Source organism: Ahaetulla prasina, chromosome 2 (assembly GCF_028640845.1).
Source record: "Ahaetulla prasina isolate Xishuangbanna chromosome 2, ASM2864084v1, whole genome shotgun sequence".
Taxonomy (NCBI): domain Eukaryota; kingdom Metazoa; phylum Chordata; class Lepidosauria; order Squamata; family Colubridae; genus Ahaetulla; species Ahaetulla prasina.
The window spans coordinates 68,470,167-68,486,574 of NC_080540.1; the positions used below are offsets into that span (position 1 = coordinate 68,470,167).

Consider the following 16,408-nt stretch of genomic DNA (forward strand, 5'->3'; position numbering starts at 1 on the left):
GTGCAGGGAAAATGTTGGGAAAGATTGAAAGCAAAAAGAGAAGGGGACGGCAGAGGATCAGATGGTTAGATAGTGTCATCAACGTAATGAACATGAATTTGGCAAACTCAGGGCCACAGTGGAGGACGGGGAGGGGATTGGCTGGCATGCTATGGTCCATGGGGCCATGGAGGGATGGCATGACTTAGCGACTGAACTTTGACAAAGAAAGCATGCCTAGAGAGTAAAATTGCAGGAACTGTGCCAGAAGTATTGAATAATAAAAAAATATTCTAAGCATCCTTTGTTTCTTCATCTGAATGCCAAACACCTTCCTTGCTTGAAAATTGTGTGTGTGTGTTATGAAAATTGACTTATTTTTGAATAATTTTTGTTTAGTTTTGGAAAAAGGAAATAAAAAAGAAAACTTCTGTTAAAACGTTGAGGAAAGCAGATTTGTCTCTTTATGAAATATTGCAACTACAAACTTTTGGGCAGGTATCTATGGAAATTCTCAGTCATCCAGGTCATGGTTGTCCCAAAGGTGTTTTTTTCAAGAGGCAAACTGGACTTTCTGGTTTTTCTTTGAAGACGTTTCGCTCATTCAAGAAGCTTCTTCAGCTCTGCAAGTAGATACAGAAAAATACACCTGCCGGGGTGTGTTGTGTAACGCACAAGTTACAGCAAAAGCAGAAATTATTTATTTTTATTTATTTTATTTTATTTACACATGGAAGCTCTTTTATTTTTATGTGATCCGATGTTTGCCTAGCACTTCTTTGTAATATTGTCATTTATATTGACTTTCTTAATTTGATTTATGTTGGTGGCTGCTACTGTTAATGATCGGGGCTACTTTTGGAAATGCTTGTGTAAATGGAGGCAAAAACTGACATACAGTAGAAATAAGGCAAAGACTTATCTCAGTTCAGCTGAGCTTCTGGAGATGGTTTCGACACAATCAATGGCTTTTCTTGAAAGTCCACCCCCCCCCCCAAATTCCTAGTCTATCTTATGGCTCCTTCCGTTGAGAAACGTTACTCATTTTCCGAGTCTAAGAGAGATCCATCCTTCAACTCATTTACACCAAAGAAATGCCACGCATGCTCACTCGCGCCTCCAGACCAGAGCCTTAGAAGAGTAACCCACCTAGTCCCTCCACTCTTGGGGACAGGAGGCGGGGCGTCGACGGCGGGGAGGAACACGAGAAGGGGGCGTGGCTGGCTCAGCGAGCCCCGCCCACCCAGACCCGGGGAAACTCGATTCAAGCGGGGAAGAATGGTTGAAGAGAAGCGCGAGCTGAGTGGCGAGGGGGCGGCGGCGGGAGCGCCCGAGGATGGATCCGCCTGAGGTGTGGGACCCTTATAGCCGGCCGGCCCGCCGAACCCAGTGGCTGGTGAGCGCCTTGGCTTACCACTACGGTCTGGATCGCGGGGTAGAGAACGAGATCATCGTGCTGGCCACGGGCTTGGATCAGTACCTGCAGGAGATCTTCCACCACTTGGACTGCGAAGGCGAAGGCAAGATCCCCGGCGAGGATTTCCAGACCCTCTGCCTGGTGCTGGGGCTGCAAGACGGCGACGAAGCGGCCGCCGACCCGGAGGAATGCGCTGGCCTCTGCGAGAACCTCTCGCCCGAGCTGACTTTCCGACAGTTCCATGCCAAGCTGTGCGGCTATTTCAGCACTAAGGCCGGCTGCAAGCTGCCGGACCAGGGCGTCCCGGGGGTGAACAGGCTACCTCTGGGCAAGGAGAGCGAGCACATCGAGACCCAGATTCGCCTCCGCAGCCCGCTCCGCCGGCGACGGGAGCAAGCTGTGGCGGGACGCAGGGCGGCGGGCAGCGGCTGCCCGCGGAGCGGCGGCGTTCGGTCGTGTTCTTCCTCGCCGCCCGGCTCGTGCTCCCGGGAATGCTACGAAGAGATCGTGGCGCTGGAGCAAGCGGAAGATCGCATCGTCAAGCTGGAAGACGAAAACGCCAGCCTGCGCGAATTGGTGGAGGACATGAGGGCGGCTTTGCAGAGCAGCGATGCCCGGGGCTTGGCGCTCCAGGTGAGCGGGCGGGGAAGTCCTTCAGCGCCGCGGAGCCCGAAGGGATCGGAAGGAGTGCGCCTTGGAGCTGTTGAGCCTCCCTTGCCCGGACCCTGCTTACGCTGCCTGGGTGGGCGTGAAAGTCCCAAGCTGAGCCTCGACCGCGCCCGAGTGTTCTTAATTAAACGCTTTTCAGACGAGATGGAAGTGGGGTGTGATAAATCCTGAGTGACATAGATGTTCACCCAAAAGGTGCCACCCAGTCTGTTCTGGGAAAGGGCACCTAAAGACAGGAGGAAGGGAAAGTGCAGGGGAGAATGTCCTAAATGCCTTCCTGAGGCCTACCTGTCCTTAGGGGATAGTGGGGTGGCTGCCTCAGGCGGCACGTTTTTGGATGTGGTGAACTTACAGCAAACTAGTAGTTACCTTATTAGTTAGCAACTCCTCTGCAGCCAGGGATGGGAAAGATGCTGAAGCCAATTGAAATGTTCAGAAGCGAGGGAAACCCACACTGGCATTTCTATTTCCTTTCAGGACAATTTAAAAGAGAATGTGGTAATGTTAGGAGGCTCCAGGCTCTCCCAACCAACACATGGAGAAATGCACTGACTGTGGGATGATCTGTTGTGTATATAAAGCATGCACTTTGACTTAGGTGGGTTTTTGTGAACTGCCAAAGCCAACCCTTATCATTATTACATACTAGGGAGTGAGTTTTATTGTCATGGTGGGGTATTATTAGTGAAGGGGAACGATTGAATTGTGACAAAGAAGCAGCCCTGGTTTTTTTCCTGTTTAGTATGTTTTAAGTAATGTGTATCCTATTTGACTAAGAAAATAGCTGTAATTAGTTCAAGAGTCCTGATTTCTTGCCATCCTTGAATGTTAGCAACCATTTTTTGTAATGGGAATCATTCTAAAAAGTTTGTGACTTTTTAATTTCCATTCAAACCTGGTTCTGGTTTATATTGTGTTAATATAAACCTGGTTTATATTGTGTTAAATTGAAAAGATTCTTCAACAAAGATTGCCTGAAGTCACTGACAGTTATTGGCTTTGGGGCTGATGCACAAGTACTTTGCTTAGCTTTTATCTTCTCTGAAATCTCGTTAGTCAGTGGTAAAAGGACAACATGGCACATAAACACTGTGGACCCGTATATGGTATAAATGAACATTGTGTTGTGTTGACAGCACTCTACGAGAAATTCAGAGGAGCATGTTTCAGATGAAACAGTTCATTTGGGTCTACCTGCAAAAATCTGTCTAGAATAATCTCAAGTGTCTCTTGTTGTGTTTGCAAGTTTTGCAACAAAGTAATGAACCTGTCCAGTCAAAGATAAGCACTTTTGAAGTTTCATTCTGAAACACTCTTACATGGATTTTCTGATTTTGATATATTTATGAATAAGTATAGTTATGGTTCCATTGGAAAATTCATTGACTTCAATGGGCAAATCCTACCTATGACTGGATTGAAGGAAAACCCAAATAAAGCATGGAGGGCAAAGATGAAGAAGGAGCATGTATTTTCCTATTAAAACAGGTTACGCTAAATTCAATAATATTAATATTTGAAGACTTGTATTCATGTTCATTCGCTCACACCTTTTCAGTAACAAGGAGTTTGACAATATAAAAAAGGTTGGGTCCTCATAGCATAACTCGCAGTGATAAATAATTTCATGGTTTTAATAAAACTTCAATTCAATGCAGAATTAAACACACTGACTTTAGTGGGTTTAACAATTCAATGCCATTTACATGTCCATTAAAATTTAATTGCCGGTAAGGTCAGTAGTCTTTGCTCACCAACAGGTGTGCACATAAGCAGAAATCTGTTTGAAGCAGCTATCAAATGCGCAGATTTATTTCACAAAAGTCTACTGAATTCAGAAAACTAGTTTGAAGCATTTTTATATGCTTACATTTTACCTTTTTGAATAAATCTGTGATTTAGTAAATAAATTAAAAAAACATCTTTTCCAATAAACCACTTTATCTACTTCTAATTTTTAATTGTTCTTTACATTAATCTGGAGATGGATATATTCCTACTAAGAGCCAAAAACTTACGATATATGCAAACATATTTTTCACAATGTTTTTGATGGATCTTTAATGTACCTCTATCAGGGAAATTCCATCTTGTCTCTTGTCTTTTCCTGTGGCTCTCCTATTCATTAGGTCTCTACCACTTGTAATAGGATGACTCCTTTACTTCATGTCCCCCACCCATCTCTTCTTCTTTAGACTATTCCTAGAATGTCTCATGGGCTACCCAAGAGTACCCAAACAATACACCCACCATGTTTTTGTTATGGGATCCCCCAGTCAGGAAAAACAGGAAATTAGCTTTTATTACATCCTGTCCATTTTGTAATACTGGCCAGATCTTGCTGCTATACAGCACACAGAGAACTAACTTTAAATGAGCAATTGAATAAAAAAAATCCGTGAGTTTTAACATTTCAAAAAATAAATGTTAGGAGAACAGCTATACATAGCCAACCCATCAACAACCCAAATGATAGCTAATAAATAATTTTCATTATTGGCTTGTTTTGTGATGCAGTACATTACTTTTCTCGTGTAACGCTTTATTTTATTTTAGTATGCTGTTGCAGCATGAATCTAGATTTAGCAGCAGTTTTGATACATGAATAAATGAATAAGTCCAAGTATAGTATATGCTTTGACTGAATGATATACTCTATTTTGAAGTCACAATTTCATCTCATTTGTTTGCCTTATTGGGAACTGTTGATAGCTCTTGGGAACCAGAGCAAATTTCTGCTCCTCTTTTCATCCATGACCACTGATGACCCAATTTTCTTTTTTCAGCTTCCTTCCTTTCAAGGAGAATTTTAACCATGTACTCTTCCTCTTTGAATGTATTGCAGTGAATGCAATCTTGTGGAAGGGAATGAGATTATATCTGCTTTTCTTGCTTTACTCTACTATTTGTGGGAACACCTGCATGTATTTCACCTAAGTAGGCATAGGTGACCTCTGCATGATTCCTATGCTTGCACAGGTCATGTAAATAAGGTCATGTAAGTTGCCCAGAAAAGGGACTTGATGGCTCAGTGGCTAAGACGCTGAGCTTGTTGATCGAAAGGTCAGCAGTTCAGCGGTTTGCATCCCTAGTGCCGCATAACGGGGTGAGCTTCCATTACTTGTCCCAGCTTCTGCCAACCTAGCAGTTCGAAAGCACGTAAAAAATGCAAGTAGAAAAATAGGGACCACTTTTGGTGGGAAGGTAACAGCATTCCATGCGCCTTTGGCATTTAGTCATGCCAGTCACATGACCACGGAGATGTCTTCAGACAGCGCTGGTTCTTTGGCTTTGAAACGGAGATGAGCACCGCCCTCTAGAGTCGGTAACGACTAGCACATATGTGTGAGGGGAACCTTTACCTTTACCTAAGTTGCCCAGAGTTGTTGTATTAGTGAGATGGGCAGTATAGAAATCTAATAAATAAAAAATATAGGTTGCTCACATTCACTCACATTATAGACAATATCAGTATGTGAAAAAACAAAACTTAGAGCTAACCATAATACAGTAAGGAGTCCTTTGTCTTCCCTCCCTCAAAAGAGCCATTGACCATTCACTCTTGGATACCCATCTGCTATCTTTACCTGTTTCCAGTTCTGTACAGTTTTAGAGACCTTTTGGGATGTGTTGAAGTAGTAGCTCTGTATACCCTTTAAGAAATAAAATGCTGAATTTGAGTTACAGTGATGTTGGATTGAGTACTGTGCTTTTCGTGGTTTATTGGTGCCTTCATTATCCCTTACTGAAAGCACAATAAGACACAAGTTTTCTAAATATATTACTTTAATGAAGACAATATTGGTATAAGCAATATTTTGTTTGCATACCATGCACTCTTAGCTATGTGTTCTACTTGTTGATACTTTAATAACTTCTAGATCAGTCTTCTCTGGCTTGGTGATCTTGGTGATTTCAGCTCCCATAATTCACAGCCAGCAAGATGGTACACTTCACATACAGCACCAAATTAGGCAGGATTAGAATAAAAAGTACTTAATGTTTCACAATGTCCTATTTTACCAAGGAATTAAGAGCTACAAGATGATAGTTTCTCTTGATAATACTTATTATTGGCATATATTTTATAATGCAATTTTATGCATCTTGACTCAAAACCGAATGTACCTTTCTGTGAGGCAACTGGGTTCATGATTACAGTTTTAATACATGTTGGTGTCTCTCAGCCTTGTTTGTTTAATCCGTAATATGTTCCTAAATTTTCATTGGGAAACACAGTTGCAGGGGTGAAATCCAGCAGGTTCTGACAGGTTCTGGAGAATCAGTAGGGGAAATTTTGAGCAGTTCGGAGAACTGGAAAATACCACCTCTGGCCCCAGAGTGGGGTGGGAATGGAGATTTTGCAATATCCTTCCCCTGCCACGCCCACCAAGCCACACCACACCCACCAAGCCACGCCCACAGAACCAGTAGTAAAAAAAATTGGATTTCACCACTGCACAGTTCTGTAATCTAGGTAACCAAAATGGCGATAAACTCTATTTAAGTATATTCAGACAAGAATTCCTGTGTGAAATAATGCAAGCAAGAGTCATTATGAGTGCTTGTGTGTTTGCTTTAAATTTAGCCATTGGATTATGATCATTCTTCAGCGATTGTTACATTTATCGAAAACAAAGGTATTATGAATCTGTTTGTTTAAACAGCTCCTAATTAATATTTTCCATTTTGCTCCTGATGATTGTAGGTGGGATTGTGGAAGAGCCACGCACAGCATAAGAAAAATGGGACTTGCTTTATTGGTAGCCGGAGACAACAGGCTAACAATAGATTTCAGACTTCCAAGTGCCTTCAGAGCGTTCTAAAAGAAGTTGAATTAATTCGAACTTCTAGAGATGGACAAATTGAAGAAGCGATTAAGTTTAACCAAGAACTGGAAAAAGAACTAAGGAATTCTCATGAAGCCCTAATAGCCCTGGAAGACTGCAACCACAGCTTAAAAAGAGAGCAGGCAGAAATGAGGAAGAAAGTTGAAGAAGCAAGATGTGTTATCATTAACAGCCTTGGAAAAGTAAAGGAACTAGAAACTAAAGCCCATAAAGTGTCCCAACTGCAGCTATATATCCAGCATCTAGAATCTCAGCTACAGTATTATAGGTAAGGCTGAAAGTTTAAAAGTAAATAAATGTAACAGACTGAGTGCAAATGTGGTTTTGGAACCCTTGCTGAAATGTGGGTAGAGAATTAGCTGCTACAGTACGTGGTTATTTTCTTAGTAGGGACTCACTGCAAAGCTTTACTTATCTTCTTTCTAGTTAATGCAGCAGCAAACATGATTTCCTAGTAACAGTGGAGACCACCAAAGGAAATCCCCAAAAGCCATTGACAAAAAAACAGCAGATGTCAACAATCTAATTTAGCAGGCATTATTAATGGTATTGTGGCAGTGGATGTTTAGAAAGGGTAACTTATAATCTAATGGGAGAGGCCTTTGGAAAAAAAAACACAGCTGGTAAGCATTAAGGGCATTGGTTATCCACAATGCAATTTGATTATTCTGAGCTTCAATTAATATTTAACACTGCACTTTGAGATTTCTCTTGCTTTTGGTACAGCATAGGTTTTCTTTAAACCATTCAAAAAGTATTTCAAGTAATACTGTATGTCAAGTACTTTGTCCAAGATACAGTGGTTGTTACCCTGTTTCCCCCAAAATAAGACATCCCCTAATAATAAGCCCAATTGGGCTTTTTGAGCGCATGGCAATAAGGCCAAATGCTATTTCAAAGTTCAAAAAAATACAAGGCAGGGTCTTATTTTCGGGGAAACACGGTATGCTATTTAAGGTTTACAAGCAAATGCCTTGTAAAATGATTTTCAGAAGTGAACAACGTTCACCTGAGTTGTGGTGGCGCAGTGATTAGAGTGCAGTACTGCAGGCTACTTCTGCTGATCACCGGCTGCCAGCAGTTTGGCAGATCGAATCTCACCAGGCTCAAGGTTGACTCAGCCTTCCATCCTTCCGAGGTCAGTAAAATCAGGACCCATATTGTTGGGGGCAAGATGCTGACTCTGTAAACTACTTAAAGCACTATGAAGCGGTATATAAGTCTAAGTGCTATTGCTATTCATAGCGTTGTCCGCTTTGTTATCTGCTACTTGCACAATAATAATTACCGGGGGTTCATGTATGTTCAACTTTATGACATAAATTAATCATTGGATTTGATATGTAGATTTGAGTAATGATTTCTCCATCCATAGTCAAGACAAAAAAGCCCTCAAAAGTTATACTGAGAAATGGGGTCACAATACTACCCTGATGGGTATATTATACTAGCCCAGCATTGCTTTCAGCTTTGTCTGCTGTTCCTGGTAAAGAATGATAATGCAAAAGGCTGCAACAGGGGCCAGAAGAGGTCATACTGAAGAATGCAATGATGTGATGTTATAATGCGAGCCTTGCCTTTTCTCAACATGCAACACAATATGTCATGCCCACCAAAAGGGGCAGAACTTCCAGTGCAACACCACAATGCTGCTTTTTTCCTTTTCACAAAGATAGCAAGATCCTGTGGACAGTGATAACCAAAAGCTGCTTCCACACCTATAATTGAAAAGTAAAGAAGCATCTCTATAGCAGCATTTCTCAATCTTGGCAGCCTTAAGATGCCAGCTGGAGAATCTGGGAGTTGAGGTCCACACATCTTAAAAGTTGCCAAATTTGAGAAAAGCTGCTCTGTAGTATATAACGCTTTTGGTTAAAACAGGTTACTAAAATTGGGCTGTAAAATAGAAAAATCAGTAGTCAGTATCCTTCCATTTATAGCAAATGCAACAGCAATTAGACTTATATACCATTTTATAGGTCTCTCTAAGCAGTTTACAGAGTCAGCATATTGCCCCAACAATATGGGTCCTCATTTTACTGACCTCGGAAGGATGGAAGGCTGAGTCAACCTTGAGCCTGGTGAGATTCGAACTGCCAAATTGCAAGCAGCCAGCAGTCAGCAGAAGTAGCCTGCAGTACTGCATTCTAACCACTGCGCTACCGCAGCTCTTATGATCTGCAGCTCTTTATGATCTTACCTTTATAATGAATAGATCTATTAATGTATTTTCATTGTTTCCTTTGGGTGAAATCCATTACAATAGTCCTCATGGATTTCATGGACATCACTATGTGAATATACAACCAATATGCTATGTTTGAAAGAGGTATTTCATTATTTATTCATTTTCTATCCATTTATGTGTTCTAGCTATGACTAGATGCTGGATGTCTAAAACTAAATTTGATGATGCATGTGTTTCTTTCATTATTGTTAGCATTGAATTCTAGTCTCTCAATTTACCTTAAAGCAACAGTGATGGCTACAAGTCCATGCCAGTGGTGGGTTGCTACCGGTTCGCCCCGGATTGGGTGAACCGGTAGCGGTGGTGGCGGGAGGCTCTGCCTGGATGCTTCTGCGCATGTGAGCGATTATTTCATGACGAGTGAACTGATAGCGACAGGATTTGAAACCCACTACTGGTCCATGCCACATAATCACTCAATAAAGTTTTTCTCAAGAGGTAGAATATTAGAAACCAAAGCCAGGAGTATGATTAAGCAGTCAAATTGTTGGCTTTTTTAATGCTGAATCTAACAAGGACTTCACTTTCACTTTTTTTATAACCATGAGAACAATACTTACATTAAGTTGTAAAGAATATATTAGAACAACTTATAACAATATTCTAAGCAAGCACCAATATTGAAATTTCATTCAGTTCTATTCTACTGAAGCCTGAAGAATTATTGCTGTAATATGCTATAATCTATGGCAGGTGTCCCTAACCCTTGATCCGTGGACCAGCACTGGGCCGCAGCAAGCCAGAAACCGGGCCGCACAAACAATCAAGGGCCCATCTGTGGGATTTAGGAAGCAACTACGTCCCCTCTGGTCCGCGGAAAAACCTCTCTCCCCAGAACCGCTCCCTTGTGCCCAAAGGTTTGGAGGCCACTACTGATCTATGGAAACTGATCGAAATATCTTTGACATGTTATATGAATATTCTGGTTTTTTTCCATCTTACTGTGATGCTCAAAAGTAACTATAAATACTTTAGGTAGCTTAAAATAGCCATTTCCTTTGTTAATCTAGTAGTTCCTTTCCATTCATTTTATAGGGTTAAAGAATGAGTTACTTGCATTGTCAAGGTATTGTTGTCTGAAGTTGGAGAATAGTTTAAAAATAGTAAGTCATGGTCATTTTTATTGCTATTGTAAGTGTGGTGTTTTTTAAAAAAATTTTTTTGTGAAATACAGATTTAAAAAAAAACACAACAACCCGTAAATGTTACTTTTTTCCTGCCATGCATTGATGCTTTTGTAATTGATGTGTTGGTTCTCCTAACTTACATCATTGAGGGATTCCATTGCTGTTACTAGAACTTGATTCATATTATAATTTCAAGTGGGAATTAAGAACTGCCTTTACATCATGAGGAAGGGAGGATTTATAAGCAAATATATAGCACTCTTGGTATTTAGGAATCAGGTTTAGTCTTGGATTATTGCCTACTAGTGTGCTTTTCCAAATCTTAATTGTGCATGAAGTTGGTCCTTTTGGGAAGGGAGGTGGGCCAATTTGATAAATAAATATGGACCCAGGCTTGCCCAGGAGGAGCTTTTCAGAATAACACCAAGGTGACAATCCCACAGCTAGGGAGTAACATGTATAATGCTTATGATGAAAATCAGTTCCTTGCAATGAGACATCACTGTGTGTTCAGACAGTGGAAGGCATTTGAATGGACTGAAGTGTAAAATGCAGAATATGGATCCAATAATTTATTCCTGTTTTTAAGTATCCTGTATAAGAGCTTTTTCAGTAGAAAAGGGAGATAAAATTTATCTGATGTAAATCAGATGCAAAGTATTTTAATTTAATAAAAGTAAGAAGATGGGAGGGGGGATTTTTCCTTCATAAAATGTAGGACTGTGGAAGAAAGTTACAGGAAATAGAAAATGTTTCTCCCTCTATATCGTATTTCTTTGTTTATTTTATTTCTAATCTGTCCAGAAGCCAAAATTAGTCTAGAGAAAGTAGGGCCCACATATTTATTTACATTTTTTTCTCATTGTGGAAATGTTCCTCCCGCTCTGCTTTCAATATTGGAGGATGAGGAGAGAGAAAACAGGATATATGAATAGCTTCACTTCCTATCTTTTGTGCTGCTTTAGTGTGATGCAATTTTGTTCAAGAGAAGCATTCAAATTACCCTCACATTCTTTGTTCATGCATTTATTTCTGATGCAAAGATTATAATTTCAGCTATCACAAATGAAGCAGAGCAGGACATTCAAATAGGCTTAAACTCATTTCCCAAAGTTCTAACTCTTATCAATAGCCCAACTTGAGGGTTTTTTTGTTTGTTTGTTTGCTGTAGATCCATGTGTGTGAAGTTCATTTGTAGCTGAAGATTTGTGTACCTTTTTTTTGTTCAGATTGTTATGAGGTAAACTTTTGTTCTTAATTTGTCCATAGAGCTTAAATCTACCTAAGCATCACAGGGATAAGATGAAAGGAAATCCAGGAATTGTTTCATCCATCTGCTAGGTCTACATCGGATGGAAGATTAGAGAATAAAGTTAAGAGAAGATATTCAGGTGATTTCAATACCATCTTTGGGCACAATTAACTTTGAGTAGTTATTAATTTTTCTAAGGAATTACATTCCATAATTTTAGGATTCTGATTTTTTAATGAAGGATTCAGAGCAAGTTGTTACATTTCTATTCTTGCTGTGGAGATTTTTCATTCAATGATCCTTGCTCTCAAGATTTTTGCTACTCTTTCAGAAGTGATGTCTTATAAGCAGCTCTAATAGGATGAAATAATATAAATATGTGATCTATTAGGAAATTGGCTTGATTACATAACATAACAACAGAGTTGGAAGGGACCTTGGAGGCCTTCTAATCAAACCCCCTGCCCAGGCAGGAAACCCTACACCATCTCAGTCAGATGGTTATCCAACATTTTCTTAAAAATTTCCAGTGTTGGAGCATTCACAACTTCTGCAGGCAATTCGTTCCACTTATTAATTGTTCTAACTGTCAGGAAATTTCTCCTTAGTTCTAAGTTGCTTCTTTCTTTGATCAGTTTCCACCCATTGCTTCTTGTTCTACCCTCAGGTGCTTTGGAGAACAGCCCGACTCCCTCTTCTTTGTGGCAACCCCTGAGATATTGGAACACAGCTATCATGTCTCCCCTTCTTTTTATTAAACTAGACATACCCAGTTCCTGCAACCGTTCTTCATATGTTTTAGCCTCCAGTCCCCTAATCATCTTTGTTGCTCTTCTCTGCACTCTTTCTAGAGTCTCAACATCTTTTTTACATCGTGGCAACCAAAACTGGATGCAATATTCCAAGTGTGGCCTTACCAAGGCATTATAAAGTGGTACTAACACTTCACGTGATCTTGATTCTATCCCTCTGTTTATGCAGCCCAGAACTGTGTTGGCTTTTTTAGCAGCTGCTGCACACTGCTGGCTCATATCTAAATGGTTATCCACTAGGACTCCAAGATCCCTCTCACAGGTACTACTATTGAGCAAGGTACCACATATACGGTACCGGTGCATTTTGTTTTTTTGGCCTAAATGTAGAACCTTACTTTTTTCACTGTTGAATTTCATTTTGTTAGATAGCGCCCAATGTTCAAGTCTGTCAAGATCTTTCTGTAACTTGAGCCTATCTTCTGGAGTGTTGGCTATTCCTGCCAGCTTGGTGTCATCTGCAAATTTGATGAGTTCCCCATCTATCCCCTCGTCCAAGTCATTGATGAAGAAGTTGAAGAGTACCGGGCCTAAAACAGAGCCTTGGGGTACTCCACTGCATACTTCCCTCCATGTGGATGTAGTTCTGTTGAGGACTACACGTTGAGTGCGGTTGGTCAGCCAGTTACGAATCCATCTGGTGGTGGTGCTGTCTAACCCACATTTTTCTACTTTATCTAGTAGTAGGTTATGGTCTACTTAGCTTATGTCTATTAGCTTAATATCAGCCACAGAATTAAAGATTATTTCATGACATACTCATTCAGGGTGCAAAACAAATGATTTAAAGGATGGGATTGTCCCTGAGGATCTCAGCTTGGCCAGGTGTACCCTTAAAAGCTGGTTTTATATACCCTGGTAAAAACCTTCAAGGAAATGGATGAGAATTCAGAACTATCAACATTAAAAACTGGTTATCTTCAGTGGCTTGCAGGCTTCTTTCCTGTCAGTTTATTTTTTTGTAATCAAATCATCCCAAATACACCTGATTATCCACCCCAGACTCATGCACCATAATGTACCAGTAGCATTCATTGGCATCAATATGTCCTGGTCCTAAGAAATGTACAAAACTGGTTTTTGTACTTGAATCTTTGTCAGCTGTCCTGTCTACCTCACATGTTCCTGGATCTTAAAGTATAAAAGAAGACCACCCCCACAAGAAAGTAATATTACCACTTCCATAACACTGCAAAGAAAATTACATTCATCCAGATAAACGAATGCTCTCTCATCTTCAGAAAGACCTCTTCTGAATATCATAACATGCAGTAATAATGGCAAAAGTACTTCTTTAGCAGCAGATTTCATACCAGTCACAGCAATAAATATCAATTCTCCGGAAACTAAGTTCCATATTCAATAATATTAGAAGTCCAGAGGCTCATTATGATTAGATAAGTTGATTCACTGCAGACAAGAAACAGTATTTATTTACTACATGTGCATGCTGTTTACTGCTTATTGTAGAAGAAATGCATATTGAAGAATTAGGAATCAAATATTTGTCAGCCACAGGTTCCAATCCTGGGACAATTTCTCCTGTGGTTTTAGTTAAGAGACTTGAAACTGGTTTTTTCCCCCCACACTGTTGAAAATCAGAAACATCTCTTCCAAGTTTAAAATATGCATCTATGTGGTCTGAGAATCAATGGTTTCTGTCTTGGCAGCTTCAACCTTAACATTTAAATAATGAGGCCCTAAGCCTATAAGATTTTCAAGTTAATATCAGTAGTTTAAATTATGGCTGATGAGCAGCTGGCAAATTGTACTTTAGACCAGATGGCAACCTAGTATACTGCAGTATTCTTCACAAATTGCAATTTCTAGGCAATTTTCAAGAGTATGCTGTGGTAATTAAATAGGGAATGAAACAGAGTGTGGATAACTACAGCCAAATCCCACCAGAAGTGGTATACTAGTCATAATGTATCTATGCTCTTCCAAAAAATATACTCAGTCTGTTATCAAATTTCAAACGTGCTCAAGGGTACCAAGTGGGAGGATTAGTTGTAAATAGAGATAGAGCCAGAAGCTGGATAGAGGCATTATCACTATCAGCATCCCATTGGCTCCCTCCTTTTGCTCAATATTTATACGGAATTACTAAGAGAGATCACAGTGATCTCAACTCCAGCTTCTGGTATAAGTCATTTATCAAAATGACCAAAACAGTTTAAGTGATATAACCAGTTATTTAAGTGAATGGACATTCTTAAAAAGAGCATAATGTAGACTGACTATCGTGTTTTCAGCTAGCAGGGATTATTCACTCTAATATGTTTAATGTAAAGACTGCTTGAAGTAAACAGAGTGAAAGCTTTTGCACAATGCCATTCAGTTTTAAATTTATGAAAATTATGATTAGTGGCATGGTATCTTTTGGAAGAAAGACTGCCAAACTTCTTGCTATACTCCCTTTTTATCCTTTGTTTCATTTTTTTCACAACGTATTGTGGGATGACATATTGCTTAACATTCAGTGAATTGGGGCAATTCCATGGAAACACAATATAGTATCACCCACAATTCTCAGTGTTCATTGAAGCAGACCTACATTTGCACAGTCTGAGAGATTCCAGAAGCCTGTGTGGGCGCTGTTTGTCGTGCATATTGTAATTGTCACTTAGCAACCAACATTGTGATGCACAATTTATGTAGGCCGAGATACCAAGATCTGTGAGCTGTGGAGTGGAAAGGAGGACGGAGTAAAATCCCCCACAACCCCAAAACCAAAGGTAGTCTATCACAGTATGGGTGGTAGATTTTTTACTCTAACAAAGAATTTACAAGAGCTTTGTTAATGTTACATTTCTATAATTATTATAATAATACCATATGTTATTGGTTGCATACCAGATGTATAATCTCTTGGAAATGAAAGCCATTTTTTCTTATAAATTTATGGAGGGTTTTTTTGTTTAATTTAGTATTTAAGCAATTTAAAGCTGATTTTGAAATTTCATCCTACATTCTGACATGTAGTAAAGACCAGGTACATTTTTCAATTTCAGTGTGTGACTTGCCAGGTTTTTTGGCAAAAGGTCTTTTTCCCTTTTGCATTTGAAGTATTTTATTCTCTCTCCAACATAAAAACTGGAACTAAAAGTATTATATATTTTAGATTTTAACGTTCTTTACTAAGCAGCATTTTGTAGCTCTACCTCATGGTTGACCAGGTGGTAATAATATAGTTTTAAATGCTAAAAGATTTAGTCCTAAGAATATATTTCGGATATGTTCAGTGTAAAAAAAACAACAATCAACCTCTCCATATTAAAAAGTGTGAGGAGTAGAAGTTAAACAGTAACACAAACACAATGCATTTTTCAACCTTGGAATATTTTCATGTGTCTGGTTTTGTGCTCTATGCAAGGAGCAAAAATACACTTCGCATGTCAACATCCTGCGTAAGAGGGGGCAACTGCAGCGCTATAATCCATGTGATCAATTTGGTATTCCTGTCAAGAATGGATGGGCTATCTCCTTGGTAATTAAATATACCAAGCATGAAATCTATTCAGTTCTCCAAAGTGATTGATCGTCAGCATTTGCTGCAGAGTGCTGCAAATACAAAGTGCTTAATAGAATATAATAAAGCTTGTATATCTCTTCTGACATTTATAGAATTCATTGGAGATTTTCAGTAATCATACATGAATATTGACATTCACTAAAATTTGATGAATCCATATTTAATGATCCAGTGCATCTGATGCCGAGAAAAACTAATTAGCTCCTGTTTCAATGTGCCACATATGTGAGTTTTCTGGGTGTCTCCTTTGGGGATATAGTGCTGGCTTTTTTGCTGAATGCTGCAGAACGATTCCTAGGACCGTGTTTTATGATTGTGCTCTACAAAACTCTATATCGTTTTGCGTAGAATAACAATATTTCCACTAAGAGTTGCCTCTTTAAAACTGTCTTGGAAATGAAGTGTCGCTAAGCACTACTTTGTAATTCCTGGAGAAGCTGTGAACCACATCTGCCATTCAGCCACAAACTGGCATGACGATTAATATTGAATAATGGAGATAGATACCCTTAGAATGAT

At 39.7% G+C, this 16,408-nt stretch overlaps 1 protein-coding gene across 1 annotated transcript in view; it reads left to right on the forward strand.

The window, feature by feature from the left end:
- The first annotated feature begins 645 nt into the window (after positions 1 to 645).
- EFCC1 (EF-hand and coiled-coil domain containing 1) overlaps positions 646 to 16,408 on the forward strand; it is an 82,654-nt gene continuing 66,891 nt past the window's right edge. Inside the window, exons 1-2 of the mRNA XM_058167827.1 lie at positions 646 to 2,029; positions 6,774 to 7,183. Of these exons, the coding sequence (XP_058023810.1) occupies positions 1,316 to 2,029; positions 6,774 to 7,183 (1,124 nt within the window). The 5' untranslated portion in view covers positions 646 to 1,315. The remainder of the gene's footprint in view (positions 2,030 to 6,773; positions 7,184 to 16,408) is intronic.